Below are 15,999 nucleotides of genomic sequence, written 5' to 3'. Positions count from 1 at the left end.
AGACTTCATTAATCATAATTCAAGGCTTGTGGTATGAATTCATTTCAGAGATTAAATAACAAGAGCCACATTGTTTGGATGTTGAGCCCCCATTATTTCTGGGATATTTCTTAAGGGTTTACCAGAGAGGAACAATTCATCATAACACTTTTAGGTCTATGTATGTTCGAGTCAAATGAGTACAGTAGGAAGATTAACCCAGCTGTTGATAAATTAATAATTTCTAACTTTTTTATTTCACTACCATGTCAATTATCTGGGACTCCCAATGTGCAATCCCAGTACGCTTTCAAGTTTTCCGTACCAGTTCAAGAGGTCAGCTTACATAACAAAACCATTAGTTGTCTGAGGTAAAATCACATGAATGAATCAACTCAAAACAGATTTTCCCGTATGAAGATTCCCATTAATAAATGAGCGATCCTACCTGTTTTCCCTCAAGGGTGTAGATCCTCTTGACAACGCCAGAATCGAGCTTTATAGCATCTGTAATGTCCGTGAGAACTTGCTCAAAGGAGTGGGCCGTCTTCTTGTTGAGCAGGATGCGAACTGCCTTCCGCGGCTTCACCCCACTGCGGATGACAGTGACCAGTTTGGGTCTGATGAAGTCTTTGCCCTCTTTGGACTGCGGTTCTGATTTCGAGCTTGCTAGAGATGTTGGGCACTTGCTGGAACCCAAAGCCCTCATATTCACAGACCAGTTAGGGTTGTTGATGTTGTTGGAGTAGTCAAGTTTTTTAAAGGCTTCGGTGGAGCCGCACACATAACTCTCACCTATAATCATCAAAAGAAAAAAGTGGTACAATGTGTTATATTTTACACATCTTTTATAAAAATGATGTGTGCTTGACATTCATTTTTAGGGTTAAGACCTGAGGCACTGCCTGGCGCTTTTCACTGTTGAACTGTCATGTCTGTTAAAATGCATTGATTTAAGCTAAAGTCATGCAGACTTAAATGCTCATTATTGAGTGGCCTAATTTTTCATCGTTGTCGTCACATCTACCGCTCTAATTTTGAAAACAGAAACCAAATGCATCCAAGCCACCAAGACATTTAAGTCTCTCATAAAACAATTTGCAATAACAGACTATTACAATAAAATCGCCATTCACGCAGAATGCTTTCCTGCATTACAAAAACTAAGACGCGGGGCAGCGAAATAGAAACACAATCTCGAGAAGTGTCAGCACTCTAGTGGCATTTCGTATCTAATTTATATTTTGGCAAATTGCTCGCTAATTTGTATGAATTTTTATGATCTCATACATACTTTTTTGTATGATCCCAATATATGCTCAACAGTGCCCGCCCCTTTTTCAGCAGCACTGGTTTCAGTTTTTTTTTTTTTTTTTCATAGGGATTTTTAATTCCCATGAAATTTTTGCTTTTAGTAGGCTATGAATATGTTAGCCTCACTGTTATCTATAAGCTAGTGTGCTCCAAAACAATGACAAAAATCACATTTAGAAAATATTAAAATTCAAAACTTGCAGTCTCTTACTTCCGCCAATATGGATGATCAATGATTTTGATGACATCACTCTGCACTTCAGCTTCTCATGGTATTTTCTGTCCAATCAAAATGCTCTCTAGAATCTAAAGTGTACCGCCCCCTACATTATAAATAGCTGAAGCTGCAGCTAAAATTAGTCACTTGTTTACACATTTACTATTTTCTACATTGTGAATGGCACATAGTGCACTAAATAGAGGATAGGGAACGGGCTCAGACAGTGTAGATATGCTTTCCATTGGGGCAAATTATGTCTGGTTCCACGTAATTGTCACTCGTACCGCCGCAGCGCGCACACAGTCTGCTCCGGTCCAAAGACACGATAGCACAGAGCGGATTGAGCGAGTCGACGCAGAACACAAAGCGTATCGAACCCATTTGAATTCTGCACAGAATGCTATATTTTAAAGCGAAATGGAGGAGATTAGGAGGAGAAACAGTTAGAGATTAGGAAGAAACTGCGGCTTTACCAAAACGCTATTGGCTACTTTTAAAAAGGGGAGGAGCCAAGCCAATCAGCTATGGTGAATCACAACTACAAACTTTGATTTAAAGCAAAAAAGTTTTTGAAACTCAGACAAAAAAGACAAAGACTGTGGGAAAGTGGGAAACTGAGGGAGAGAACTACAAAGCACTACTCATACTAAAAATACTCATTTACAAATGTTGATTATATGTAGCCTATAAAATATAAATGGGCTGCATTAAAGAACTTCTTACCTTCCACCAACTGTTCTATGCTGGTGATTTTTTTGGAACCATCGATTGCGTAGATGATTCGGACCCCTTGGGGCAGGTTGACGTTGTCAGAGAGGGTTCGGGTCAGGTCGGCCAGCAAAGCGTCAAAGGTTCTAATGCGGTCCGATGAGATGGCATACACTATGCCGTTGAAGTACCTGTCACCATTGCGGTAAAAGCGCACTTTCTTCGCCTTCTTCTCGGAGCTCAGAGTTTTGAGGGTGCGCGTGCGGTAAAGGCTGCAGTGAGCGCTGTGAGTGGGGCTGAGCAGCCCGTTCGCCCGTCCCGCGCTTCGGCTATGGCGTTGGACTTTGTCCCTCTCGTCAAAATGTTCCTCCATGTCGTCCAGTCAAATTAGAGCTAAACCGTGAAAATTAAACGTGGGGAAAAAGAGTTACCAAACTAGTAGCCTAAATTTAATCCTAGCATGCCCTTTCAACCCAGTGACATAGATGTCAATTGATGTCTCGTCTTAAAATAACCTTTTAATGACAGCTTACATGTTTCTTGGAGCTTGTTAAATCCTGCGTCTGTCACCCTGTTGTCTTTAACAGTCTTACTTTGACATGACAAAACACTAACGTGTCATATTTGAAAACCTGTGGAAAAGTATATTATTGTGTAGGCTACATGAATGCATTGAAGAATAGCTGTTTCTTGATTTCAGTATCAATGATTTCAATGATCAGTGATTTCAGTATCAATGTTAAAAATCCTTGATCGAGTTCAAAACATGTTATTATATATATTATAAATAGCCTATATATATTTATATTGGCTACATTTTTACAACTAGCATATTTTGGATTATTGACTCTAAAATAGATGTTACTGTCAAGTGAAAAGTAGGCTACATGTAAATGAACACTTCATCGTATTTTTATTGTTTTGAGTTTTTCCAAAAAGTTTTAACCACTTTTTCCAAGTAATTTTTTTTTAATTTAAAGCAAATTATTTTTTTGTTATTAATATCAAAAGAGTTTTTTACCTGAACATTTCATAAAAAGATCAACATGTGAATAAAATATTTAAAAACATACAGACACAAACAATTTGCCTATTTTAAATAAAAGAAAATATTATTTTCAAGAATAGGCTACATCACATAGACAGTTTGACTACGTCGCACAAACATATACAACTTTTTAATTCTGAAATAAGAACTTTGAAGTCATTTTTGTTTGAGTTGAATTTCTTAATAGGCTATAGGCTATTTTCTAATAACTTAGATCCGGTCAAAAATGAACGTCGCGTCATTGACCATTTAACAATGACATAACTGATAATCCGAACTATTCAAACGAATTAGAATGACCAAAACAACATTCTAGATCAAAATATTTGCGAGCTTTCGGACTATTTTATTTCTTACAGACAATAAATAGACCTTTCTACTTGCCTAAAGGTGAAGATGAAGGTAATATCAGATTTCTTCTGAATGGTCACGATTCAGATGTTGAGTTGTGCTGACCGGAGTCGTGATGTGAGCCCGGCACCTCCTTTGTTGTCCCGCAGAGGAGGCTGGCTGGTCGGTCGGCAGCTGCTGCTCTTTCTCTCTCTCTCTCCTCCGTGTCTTGCATTGGCCGCTTTCTCATTGAGATTCAGCCCCGCACCGCAGACCTGCCACAGCCATCCCTCCCCACACACACACACATACACACGCACGCACACACACACCCCGCCCCGTTCCTCTCCGGTGAGGCTGCTCTCAATGCTCCGTCACGATTCAGAACGAACATGTGTGGCTTGCTACCCACATGCTCAAACTCTCTTTTATCATTCAAATAATATTTATGACAGCATACATAGTGTCTTAAATGTAATGTAGGTCTGAAATTACATAAATGAGATAGCCTACATTGTCTCAACCTTGACTCTTCTTCATAATAGCATGAATAGCCTAAGTAACAAATCATAACAGAATTAACATCTGATATGATATTACACTTAATTAAAGGGATAGTTCACCAAAAAAAAACGAAAAAAAAAAACATCTGTATACTCACCCTCATGTCGTTGCAAACCCGTAAGACATTCGTTCATCTTCTGAACACATATTTTTGATTATGTAATGTAATCACCACTTTCAAGGCCCCGAACAAAATATTCTCATTGCTTTCTAACATTAAGGTTGAACCAGTCACATGGACTATTTTAACGATGTTGCTATTTCATCAAAAATAGCCTATCATTTGTATTCCGAAGAATGAGAGTGAGTATTAGTGACATCATTTTCATTTTTGGGTGAACTAACCCTTTAAATAAACTACCTTGAGATGAAATTAGCTCACAAAACCCAAAACAAGTCAAGAAACAATACAGAAGTATTTATAGTGAGTGAGATCAGAGTGGCCCAACCAAAATAATGCTTAATTGTAGGACACTTTTTCAAAACATAATCAAACAATAATTGATGGATCCATGCAGTGCATTCATGTTTTAATCGAGGGAGTCGGCTTCTTGCAGGTGTTTTTTTGACAGACACCTTCATCATATTTGAATGTTGCATCATATCATGGCCTCTGCTGGAAAGGGAAATAAAAAAAACAAGGCTATAGGACAATCCAACATTTTAACAATGTATTCAAAAGTACCCAACCACTGCCATACATCCACAGTCTGTTTTTTTATATGCAAATGTTATTTTATGAGACAATTAAACCAGGATGTTTCACCTAGAAATGAAAAGTCTAATCATTTACCCTTATATATTCAAACATATATGATTTTCTTTCTTCTGTACACAATTATTATTATTTTTTGGTATAAGAAAGAAAAAAGAAATTCATACAGGTTTGAATGAGGGTAAGTAATTGATGACAATGTATGTGTGAATTGTTAACACTCAAGTCTTACTCGGGAAGACCTGTGAAATAAGTACATAATGAGATAATCATATTCTAGTTTCCTTGTAATAATTGAATGGCTAAACTCTGCATGTTACTTAAAAATGTTGCAGAAAATATAAGAACTGACATTGTTTTCTCTGAACCAAAGTGGTGTCATTTGATGATGTGCAGTGCATTTGAACATTTACGTTTAGTCTGGACCCAGTGCTGTCCTCCGGGCTAGAACCATCTGCTGTTTTCTGCTCGTATCCACGGTTGAGGACGGCTAAGGACACATTATCATATCAACACGACGCAGGCTACCTTTGGATGAAAGCATCTGAACAATTGAAAGAACAAACTGGAAAATCGATTCAATTAAATTTTAAAGGTGTTGCTCATCTTTGCAATCTAAGATATGCCCGCCTCTCTTCGTAGACTTTCTGGTAAGTCTATTAGAAACAAAATAATAAAGGCACTTGTGTAAATTTTTTTTTTTTTTAAATGAATGCATGAAGAAATAATTAGGACTCTTATGTCAGCATAATCATAAGATAATTACAGGCATAGGGAATTCAGCAGCCCGCATCTAAACTCATTCACTCCCTCATGATAATATCAATTACAATTAATAGCTGGAGATTGTGTACAACAATATGATATGATCCAGAACTAGAGGGCATTTTTCTGGATAGAAGATTCACCTTTCCCTCCTGCACAATTCTCATTTGGAAATCCATCAGATTGAAGGCCGCCCTTCTCAGTAGAAAGCAATTTCAGTCTCTGTCTGAGAGCATCCTGAACACAAAAATATCTCAGCACATGGACTTAAGACAAGACATAAATAACATGAACATTCTTATGATTATGTCATTAGGACCAAATGAAAGGTTCGTTAAAGGTTCTTTGCTGGGGGGTCGTGAGTAACCCCAAACCTTTTCATTTTCTGGTCTATAATTATCATCCCAGCCCTGTAGCATAGCTCACTCAAATCTTTCTCACTTCTCTTCCCTCATTTACAGATTACTTCTCACTGATTAAATATTTTTCGCAGGCTGTCTCAGCATATTTTTTTTTATCTCGTCTTTGGCAGAGGAACATAGTAATGGTAGCCAGGCTGTAATGAGAAACAATTGCACCACGCAACAGTAGCCGCTGAAAATGAAACGCATATGAACTGATGCATAAACTGAAGCGTCTCTTTCATGCTGCACAGAAAGGGGTGTGAGGGAGGGAGATGTGTACTTTGGGCTCTTTGCTTGTCACGGTACCAACATTTTAGTAATCGGTACCAATACCAGTAAATTGTAGCTACCAATTTCAGTACCATAGCAAAAACTATTGTAACCATTTTGTCTTAATATTGTATTTAACTATTTGAAAATAAAAAATATATTAATTATATTGAAGTAGTTCATTTTTAATGTTTATATAAAAAAATGTCTTTAATGTCGTTGTCTATACTGCGCAATTAATATCTTATTTACATTGTCTTTATACTTAGTTGGTTATAACGGAACGATTTGTGAGCGTGCAGAACTCTGAGGATTCTGTCTAACTTAAAGAGTTAGTTCACCCAAAAATGAAATTTCTGTCATTAATTACTCACCCTCATGTCGTTCAAAACCCGCAAGACCTTCGTTCATCTTTGGAACACAAATTAAGATACTTTAGATGAAATCCGAGAGTTTTCTGAACCAGCCTTAGGCAGCGACGTCATTGCAAATTCCAAGGCCCAGAAAGGTAGTAAAGACAACGTTAAAATAGTCCATGTGACTACAGTGGTTCAACCTTAATGTTATGAAGCGAGGAGAATGCTTTTTGTGTTCAACAAACAAACAAAAATAATGACTTTATTCAACAATTTCTTCTCTTCTGTGTCAGTATCCTACACTGATCACGTAGTAAACGTGACGCTTCCGGGTTCTTGCCGCCTATTGCTGGTTCAGAAACCTCTAGGATTTCATCAAAAATATCTTCATTTGTGTTCCGAAGATGAACGAAGGGCTTACGGGTTTGGAACGACATGAGGGTGAGTAATTAATGACAGAAATTTCATTTTTGGGTGAACTAACCCTTTAAAAGCCTGTGATTGGCCATTGCAATTACATGCTCAACAAACATGTCTGTGATTGGCTACAATGCACACCACAGCAAAACAAGTTGTAAATAGAAACCTTTGGCACTTTTCACATGGGATTGTTTAAAAGCAGCCGCATAGCTAGTATCCGGATTGACCCGGTGCTTGGTATGATCATTTTATTATTCCTAAAATAACAATTATTTGAAATTAATTATGTTAATTTATTTATATTTTAAAATACTTAAACATAATTGTTTATGACAATTTGCAATGTTTTAACAAAACATAAATGTTTATAACAAATTGTTTAATAACAATTTCAATTTTATTTATATATTTTTTAGAAATTGGTAGCCCTTTTTCTAGCTGGAATGTACCATGGACATGTACCATTTAATCATAGGAGGGAATAGAAGTTTTTTTTTTTTTTGGATGTATAGCAAAAAAAGTTGCTGCTGGAATACTTACCTCGGACATTTCGTCATGAGAGCGAATAGAAGTCAGTCGATTTGAAGAGTATAAGTCAGACAATAGTTGGGCTTAGTCTACATGGTACAGTGTGTATGTAATACGTCAATATAACAGCATTTCACAGCTCTTAGTTGTAAATATGGCTTGTCTGGGCCTGCCTCATATTGCATTCTGTATCAGCACAATAGGACCTCCTTGTTCAATTATTTGATCATGACTGATGTGATGAAGAAGATGAAGAGAACTTAAGAGCCAGCAGAGAAAACCATGAATGAAGTGGCCTATGTGAAACCGTGGACATGACCCAGCCCATAATGTTGCGTGTCTTGTGTTATTTTTTTCAGCAGGTGTTTCTTTCTATTAATGCAGATTGATTGTGACACACTAAGGAGGTCTAAAAACGTAATAAATTACGAAATATATATGGGCACATAAAAAAGAAAGACATTTTTGAAAAAGAAAGCGTGTGTATAAGCTACCTGCGGGATCACTACGGAGGGCCAAGTCTCTCATATGCACACATGCACTTTTATTTGTATGCCATGTTGAAAACGTAAAAGGTTTCTTGTCTCGTCACACTCACTCAGTTAGGAATTACATGAATCACGTATATCCATATTTTCGTTTCAAAACGTTGGTCATTTAACATTTGTATATCATTGCGCCTGCTGTACCCATGGTAGCACAGTTTCTTGATCATTGCAGGAATGAGAGTATAGTTCCTAGTCATATTGGCCTAGAAAATCGTAACTTTTAATTTCCTGTTCAACTTAGTACACGATGTAACTACAGAGGAGTCAAGTTTTAAATAGGAAAAATATCAAAACTCTTTGGTCATTTTTTTGAGAGAGATGCTAACAGTCTAATCAGATTCGATGATCTATGCTAAGCTATGCTAAAAGTGGTACCGCCAGATCCGGAGATCGGCTGAATGGATTAGAAAAAGGTAAAACTCAACTGTTTAACTCTAGAGGAGATATTTGCTTTTAAAGATTAAGGACTACAACAAACGGCTGGTACGGACTACACGACGACATTCCTCACGGGTTAGTGACATCACCAACCCTAAAATTTACATAAACCCCAACCCCGGGAACAAACAGTCCATATTGAGAAGAGGGAGAGTTGTTGTAGTCAAGCACATTTGTAGCATCTGTAGGCACAACTGTAGCATCTGTACAGTCTTTTCACATGCAATAGAAAGTCACTCTGTGTGCATCTCACAACAGTTCCTATACAGCGATTTATAGATTATAATGACAGAATATGCTAATTGAAGATAGTTAACGCCACATCAGCAACATAAATTCATCAACTAACCATTCAGAGACGTCCTGTTGCAGTCTACGTGTTGTCACTTCTTCTTGAGTCTCTCCATCATTGTCTGACTCCGTTTAAACATAAAAGGTAGACAAATTTCAGTAAGTTTAGTGTGTGTCTGCGTGAGCTAATTGGAGCTGCTAACACACATGAGCTCTTGAAACCCCGCCCTCTGTGTCGGGAGCAACAGCTAATTTACATTTAAAGGGCCAGACACAAAATTGCGTTTTTGCAAACCCTCAAAATGTGACAACTTTAACATGCTAAAATTCACACATACACTCTGGGGACATCAGAGATTTATTTTACATCTTGTGAAAAGGGCATTTTCCCACCCCTTTAAGGAGGGTTGAAAGGAAGTTAAGCAGGACACATGGATAAAGTTGCTCGGTCAACACTCAGGGGAATGGCTGCTGTAATCAAAAACAATGTATAGCCTATATTTCTTGTGCGGGGTCAGTTTTTTACCGCATTCATTTTGTTTGCACAATACAATAAACCCCATATATAATTATATGCTGGAGTTTTCCTATCTTGCTAAATCATTTTGTCTTTTACCTTAACAAAGTTTAGTGTATTCTTCTTCCCAATATAACATAACTCCTAATATTTTGCCTGTTTAATAGAACCTGAAGTGTCATTAAAAACAAGTATTGTGCAAATATCCCCTTCAGACATTACTTTTGGCTACTATTCTATATGCTGTTACCTTACCTAAATAACTTTTACCATTACAACAACACTGTAACGTTGATGTTTGACAAATGTACATTCATATCAAATAGAAGGTGCATGAAGAATCTACTCAAAATTATCAGCCTACAACTATGGCAGTTGTACACAAAAGTTACAAAAAGTACCATGGTGTTACTATGGTTTTTTGGTTAAATACAGCTACAGTAAAAAATTATTGAAAAAAATAATAATTGTATGGTTACTATGATTTTAAAGTAGTAAACTTAACCTTGAAGATTAACTTGAGCTACAAGAATGGCCAAAAACAGCAAGAGCACAGAATCATGTGCATCTGAATGGTGCAAAGTGTTACATGCTAAATGTACTTCCTAAATTGCATGCAATTGTTTCCTTCTATAAATATAACCCTCTGAATATTTTAAGAAATGAAAAAGATGTTATCTGTAAGTAAGGCTGTAACAAAGGTAGAACATTTCACTAATACAGTAAGTGTCTAAGTGCATCTTTCTGTAAACATTACACAGTATAATATCAATCTCATTATCAATACAATATTATCATTTTGCGCTACAAGAGCATACACAATCAAGGGTAATTCATGTAATTCAGGTCATTCAATATTTCCTTATTTTTTCTCATCCTGGCCTTTCTCAGGTGGCTTTTCTTTCTCCTTAGTTCCGTCTCTTCCTGACTCATCCGTCACCATTGCTTTTGCAGTGAGCTTGCCTGTGCTCTTCAATACACCCTTGATGCCCAGATTGTCCACATTAAACGCTGTGACACCTACATTGACAGCAGACTGTACTGCAGTGTTTGCAGCGTGTCCTGCCTCGTCTCCGTACCTGATCGAAACATGGAGGTATTCTGAGGAGTGATTCTATGAGGTTTAAACATTGTCTGACTACTGATTCTAAAAACATTTATTTACTAATGTGAAACATTTTAAAATGAACAGAACAAGCAGACAAAATGTTGCATTCACCTCAGTTTTAATTCAGAAAGCACACTGACAGACCGTTAATAAGAACAAGAGCCTTCTCAGCAACTTCTGAATGGTCAATAACTCAGGAAAATAAGACACTTTGGGTATGTTAGAACGTGGCATTAGTCAAAGAAAATGCAGTGTGTTTTTACCCGCCACCATTTATATTCTGCTAGGGGGGTCCAAGAGGTTTCCCAGACCCCTAAATCTGAAAAAGCAACAGGAAATAGTAAATTAAACCATTTCCCAAAGCAATGAAGTTTAAGTAGGTATAGCAAAAAAACAAGAGTATCAGGCTATTGGCTGGGGAAAGAATAATAGGAAAGCAGAAGAGAACCCGTGAATCCTGAAGAACGATAAATAAAAAAACACCTACTTGTGCCTCACAGTCGTCACCGTCTCTGAAGTTATACTTTTGCCAATAGTTTTTGCTGCTGTCTCCAGACTTGACCAGAGAGTTGATAAGCCTGCAATTTACAACACAATTATGTTTTTTAACATGAATTCGAATGAAAATTTGATATACTAAATCAAGCTACTATTTAGCAGGACTAAAGTAAAATGGCAAAAGCCTTTCAGGACATTTGAACGATTTATTCGGTGACCTTGTATGCTGCTTCCAGCCACCAGCTTGGCTCCATCCATTTTGGAGCAGCCGTCTTTGCTTGTCTTGAGGGATTCTGGGATGAGTTTGCTACCGTGTTTTTTCACGTGTGGAGCGAGTTCTTTCCCAACTCTATCTGCTACAGCAGCGACACCATCCACTGGTGAATAGAACAAAATGTGTTATACATAAAAGAATAGGCTTTGAATATTTCAGCATGTGATAAAACTAATTACTCCATTGTTTTACCTAGAAACTGGCTGACTTTCACAGCTCCCCCAGTGGCCTGCTTGGCTGCATTTAGGCTCTTGGTGACCTTGGGGCTGACCTCTGCTGGCGTCTCCTCAGGGGTGATGTTTTCTCGTAGCTTAGTTGCTCCTTTCTGGATTGCTTTACCGGTAACTTCAGCTCCTCGCACAAGTCCCCGACCCAGCCAGGAAGTCCCTGTGGGGGGAAAATCACAATACCTCCATCACTTGTTTTTCTTTAAAAGTGTATTAGAGTGGCCTCTAGTGGCAATTTTTAAGATGTACCAATAAGGTGTTCAATCTGTGCATACTATCCTATCAAGGTAAAAGTGTGAATTTGAAACAATTCAACAAAATATAATACAACAAACAACTTTACTCAATTTCTACTTCAATAAAAAAAATAAAAATAAACTAGCTATCCAATGAGATACCTATAAACATTCCAGGTTTTGGTTACTGTACCCTGACCGTGAAGTTCAGACCTGCTAGAATGCTCTGTGACATTTTTTCGCTCCACACAGGAACAGTTTTCTCCTCCCCTCCTGGTTGAGTCAGAGATGTTTCTGAAGGAGGAACCTTCTCACTCAGGTTTGTGTCTTTTCCTGTAGCACCACCATGTTCTTCATCTACCTTAAAGGTACAATATGTAAGAATTGTGTAATAAAATATCAAAAAATCACTTGCGCAGTGTGATATATTTCCTGCAGTTGTGTACTTACAATATCCCAAAACTTCCCAAAGATTTTTAATTTAAGAGAAAATCCAATTTGAAATAATGTGCCGTCCCGGACTCCCTGTTCACTTGTCGCCTGTCGCCTGGTTTCTGCTCGTACTGCCATAGTAACCATGGCGACAGACGTGGACAACTGCGTTACGTCTAGCGGCACGCTCACGCTGTTGTTGTTTCGTTCAAACATTATGGACCATGGCAAGCAGACTTGCGTGTGGCGCTGATATCTGTCTCTCATTAGCAATCGCTCCCTACTTCATACCACAGTCATGTTAAAACATCAATGTATTCACTCATCCATAAACATTATTAGATCCATCAGCTTGACGACAAGTTCCATAATTCCGCTGGAATTTTGCGTCATCAGCCTACGCCTTTGTTATTGTAAGAGGTTAGCGACCCCTAGCGGCGAAAATTATAACCAAGGTTCTAGCTACACTTAAAGGATAACTTTGCCGATTTTCAATTAGCTTTGTATTGTTACAAATCTCACATAAACTGTGAAATTTGGAAGACAAAAAAAGGTCCATTGTCCATTATCAATAGTGTAGTAATGCATGAAGCATGACTCACACAGAAGTCACTTTTAAACTAAGAGCTTATTGTTCATCAGTGCAGCAAATTTGTGTGACCGACCCAAACCCAAAGAGAAAATTATGTGGGAAAATGCTTCGCCCTCACACATACTCCGGATCACATGGATATTGAAATGAGTGGATATTGAATTTAAAATTTTGCCAAGCAATGTTAAATACGACTGCACCATTATAAGTAATACAAAACTAAATATATAGATTCAGAAATAGCTATTATAATAGCTTTATAGTTCAATAAAACAATTATTGTTGTCTTTTTTTCATCATAACTTTTCTTCTCTGAGATTGATTACCTGGACCCTGAGCTGTGCCAACACTGACAGCTGTTGCTGGAACCGATCCCTGTCTGCTGCAGGCAGCTCTGAGGACAGCACCACCCCGACGTAGGACCCGGGCACTGCTGCTGTGGTGTCAGGAAATGTGAACACACCTTTGTTGCTAAGTAAGATTGGGGAGTCAGGGTACAGTGGGTAGATCCAATCACAAACCTGCAAGCACAAAATTAAGAGTCATGACCTTTCCTTATCAAATTATGTTTAACAATCATTTAAAACATGGTCTTACTCATTGTCGATGTGATAATCATTCAGAAATAATTTATCACGGTTAATTTATTGTATTGAGTCATAGTTTTTAACAGTCAGAACGAAATATAAGTCCCGAGCAATTAAACGTTTGAAAACCCTGGTTTAAACTACAATTAAGATTAATTTTGTGTATTTGGATGTCACTGTGCATATGAGGGGACACTGGGGTCAAATGAGACTGGAATTTTATTGCATATTTTTGGGCGCTGTTTGACCTTTCAGAATGCCACCCTTTGTTCTGGACAGCTAAAGTGGGACAAAAGACCACTGTGGGACACATGCAGCAGTTATGTTAGAGCGTGGACTGCACGTGTCCTACATCAAGCCCCAGAGCAATGGGAGCACTGGACAGCTATCAGCCCTCAAACTGGAAATCTGCCAATACTGCACAGAGCCGACAGTCAGCTATTCAATGAGATTTCTATTTGCTGAAACAGCGTGCAGACTGACTCTGTACAAAGAGCCCTGGCTTCATCTGTAACAAGACTGTTTCTAGCACTGCATAAGCCGAACAGACCTAACGCATTTGATATAACCGCCACAGAGTCCGGTTGGGCTGGCTTTTTGCGGGTTTGAAAGAAGAAGAGGTGGAGCAGTAAAACTATTCAATGACATCTGAAAGTGAATCCTTTTTAAACCATGTCAGATATGAGTGACTATTAAAAAAAAAAACTGAAAGTAAAACAACCCTGAGTTTAAAAGTTGTCACAAATACTACACTGAATTGTCTATTCCAAACGAATCTCAATCCTTCTCTTAATAAAACACAAGGTTTCTACTTCCCTCTCTGCTCTCCCACACAGGAAGAATGTGTTATGTGCCTGTAATTGTATAACATGATGAGCATGACAGTCATTTCAGTTATTTTGCTGTCAGCCACGAACTGATGTTCAACAATAACCAAACCCTACATAGACGTAACTCTTTATAAAATAAAAAAACGCCCAGTTTCATGTGATCATCACAAGATCTCTCTTGTGTGCAAGGTAAACCTATACAGTTCTTGTAGGTGAACATAAGGTGGTGAACAGTTTGCTAACAGCAAAAATACAGGGTGGATAATATATAATGTGATGCTAAATGAAGATGAAACTTTGAACTAAAAATTCATACACACAAAATATTTTTGTCTTGTTTGCCAGTAAAAATATATAAACGTCCTTTAAAAAAGTTACAATCTTTTTAGCAAAAGATTACTTAAGACTTAAGTTTATAAGTTTGTTTTCGTACGGCATTTTTTTTATTTAAAACATAAATCAAATGGAATTTAAAGCATTTTCTGCTCAAAACAAGGAAAATACTAGTCACAATTATTATATTTAGAATATTTTGTTTTATTTTTATATTTCCAGTTTGAATTTGAATTTTAGATGTATTAATCTTGTTATGTGATTTTGTCATTTTTATTCATTTTTTATTATTATTTTTATTTCAGTTTATTTAGTACTTAGTATTACTGTATTTGTTAATCTTTGTTAACGTTAGTAAAAAATACAGTTGCTCATTGTTTGTTCATGTTAGTTCACAGTGCATTAATGTTAACAAAATTCTAATAAAGCATTAGTAAATGTTGAAATTATCATTATAAAGATTAATCATTACAAAGATTAATAAATGCTGTATAGTACGAACACATACCTTATTTGTAAAGTGTTACCCAATTTTTACTAATAGTTTTAGTTAACAATAACACAGCTGGAGAACAAGACAAAAAATTATTATACATGCAAATGAACATAGAAATATTGTCCAAACACAATATTTACCTGTAGGTAGGCTGGGGCATAGCCAGTACTCCTGTCAGAGTTTTGGCTGCTGTATATTATTATTCGTAGGTATCCTGGATAAGAAGGAGCGCTTACATGACCCTCAGCAGACACAAAGAACATCTGCACCCCACTGGGCAAGAACATCATCTCCATGCCAACCTCTCTGAGATTGACTGGGGCGAATGCCTGACGCTGGGGCTGAGCAGCTTGAAATGGCCTGTTGCCTCCATGAGAGAGTGACAGGTGCCCATCTGTTGGTTGTGGAGTGTAGGCTGGTGGAAGCTCACTGGGTACAGTGAAGTCCACCATAGGGGAGGCAGGACGAGCAGGGGCCCCTCCTGAAGCTGAGAGATGTGTTCTGGTGTTAGATGCTAGTGGCTGGGGGTCCTGGAGGACAGGAAGGGTCGGGTAAAGGCGCTGACCCGGGGTCGCAGTGGACTCTAGCACTCCTAGACGAGAGGTGATAGTGCTCAGAGTTTCGTTCATCCTCAGCTGCGTCTGTCGCGCGACGTCCCAGCCGCGTCCGACGCAGCGCTCGCCCTGTGTGTTCACCTCTAGCCCTCTGAGAAGATGCCGCCTGCCCAGTCTGTAATGAAGAAGAGCTTGCTCCTTATTCCCAGCATCATCACACTGAAGCCCTGTGTTCAGACACTCCAGAGCTTTCGCATAGCTCTTGCGAATTTCAGCCGGATCTGATGACTCCATTCCAATGCCAACTTTAGAGAAATGACTGTGCTATGACTTTGCGGTTGAAAACTAAAAAGAGTAGGCTATCTATTAAAGTTGTCTACGAGATAGCTGGAAAAGCGTGACAGACGGGCTGCTCGA

At 38.0% G+C, this 15,999-nt stretch overlaps 2 protein-coding genes and 1 long non-coding RNA gene across 6 annotated transcripts in view; all 3 read right to left on the bottom strand.

Moving 5' to 3' along the window:
* dclk1a (doublecortin-like kinase 1a) overlaps window positions 1-3,917 on the bottom strand; it is a 48,947-nt gene extending 45,030 nt beyond the window's left edge. For all 3 annotated transcript variants that reach the window (XM_079599594.1, XM_079599592.1, XM_079599593.1), the window contains exons 1-3: window positions 3,654-3,917; window positions 2,237-2,614; window positions 428-774 (exon numbers count right to left, since the gene is read on the bottom strand). In XM_079599594.1, coding sequence (XP_079455720.1) covers window positions 428-774; window positions 2,237-2,594 — 705 coding nt within the window. In that variant the 5' untranslated portion in view covers window positions 2,595-2,614; window positions 3,654-3,917. The remainder of the gene's footprint in view (window positions 1-427; window positions 775-2,236; window positions 2,615-3,653) is intronic.
* A 719-nt stretch (window positions 3,918-4,636) lies between these two features.
* LOC306991603 lies at window positions 4,637-9,093 on the bottom strand. Its single transcript, XR_013796130.1, has 4 exons — window positions 8,957-9,093; window positions 5,787-5,880; window positions 5,292-5,368; window positions 4,637-4,779 (listed from the first exon to the last, which is right to left on the bottom strand). It is a non-coding gene; the product is annotated as an uncharacterized lncRNA (long non-coding RNA).
* Window positions 9,094-9,227: 134 nt separating this feature from the next.
* On the bottom strand, window positions 9,228-15,999 carry sparta (spartin a). Of its 2 annotated transcripts, none has more exons than XM_079599601.1 (7): window positions 15,169-15,999; window positions 13,109-13,303; window positions 11,972-12,119; window positions 11,488-11,682; window positions 11,240-11,398; window positions 11,011-11,101; window positions 9,228-10,494 (listed from the first exon to the last, which is right to left on the bottom strand). In XM_079599601.1, the coding sequence occupies exons 1-7, from the start codon at window positions 15,874-15,876 to the stop codon at window positions 10,278-10,280; spliced, it is 1,713 nt and encodes a 570-aa protein (XP_079455727.1). In that variant the 5' UTR covers window positions 15,877-15,999; the 3' UTR covers window positions 9,228-10,277. The 2 variants fall into 2 exon arrangements, with proteins under 2 accessions (XP_079455727.1, XP_079455728.1); XM_079599602.1 differs by lacking the exon at window positions 9,228-10,494 and adding an exon at window positions 10,635-10,842 and having other exon boundaries at window positions 15,169-15,997.

This window comes from Phoxinus phoxinus (genome assembly GCF_949152265.1).
Source record: "Phoxinus phoxinus genome assembly, chromosome: 23".
NCBI classification, from domain to species: domain Eukaryota; kingdom Metazoa; phylum Chordata; class Actinopteri; order Cypriniformes; family Leuciscidae; genus Phoxinus; species Phoxinus phoxinus.
This window is presented reverse-complemented; position numbering and strand designations above follow the sequence as displayed.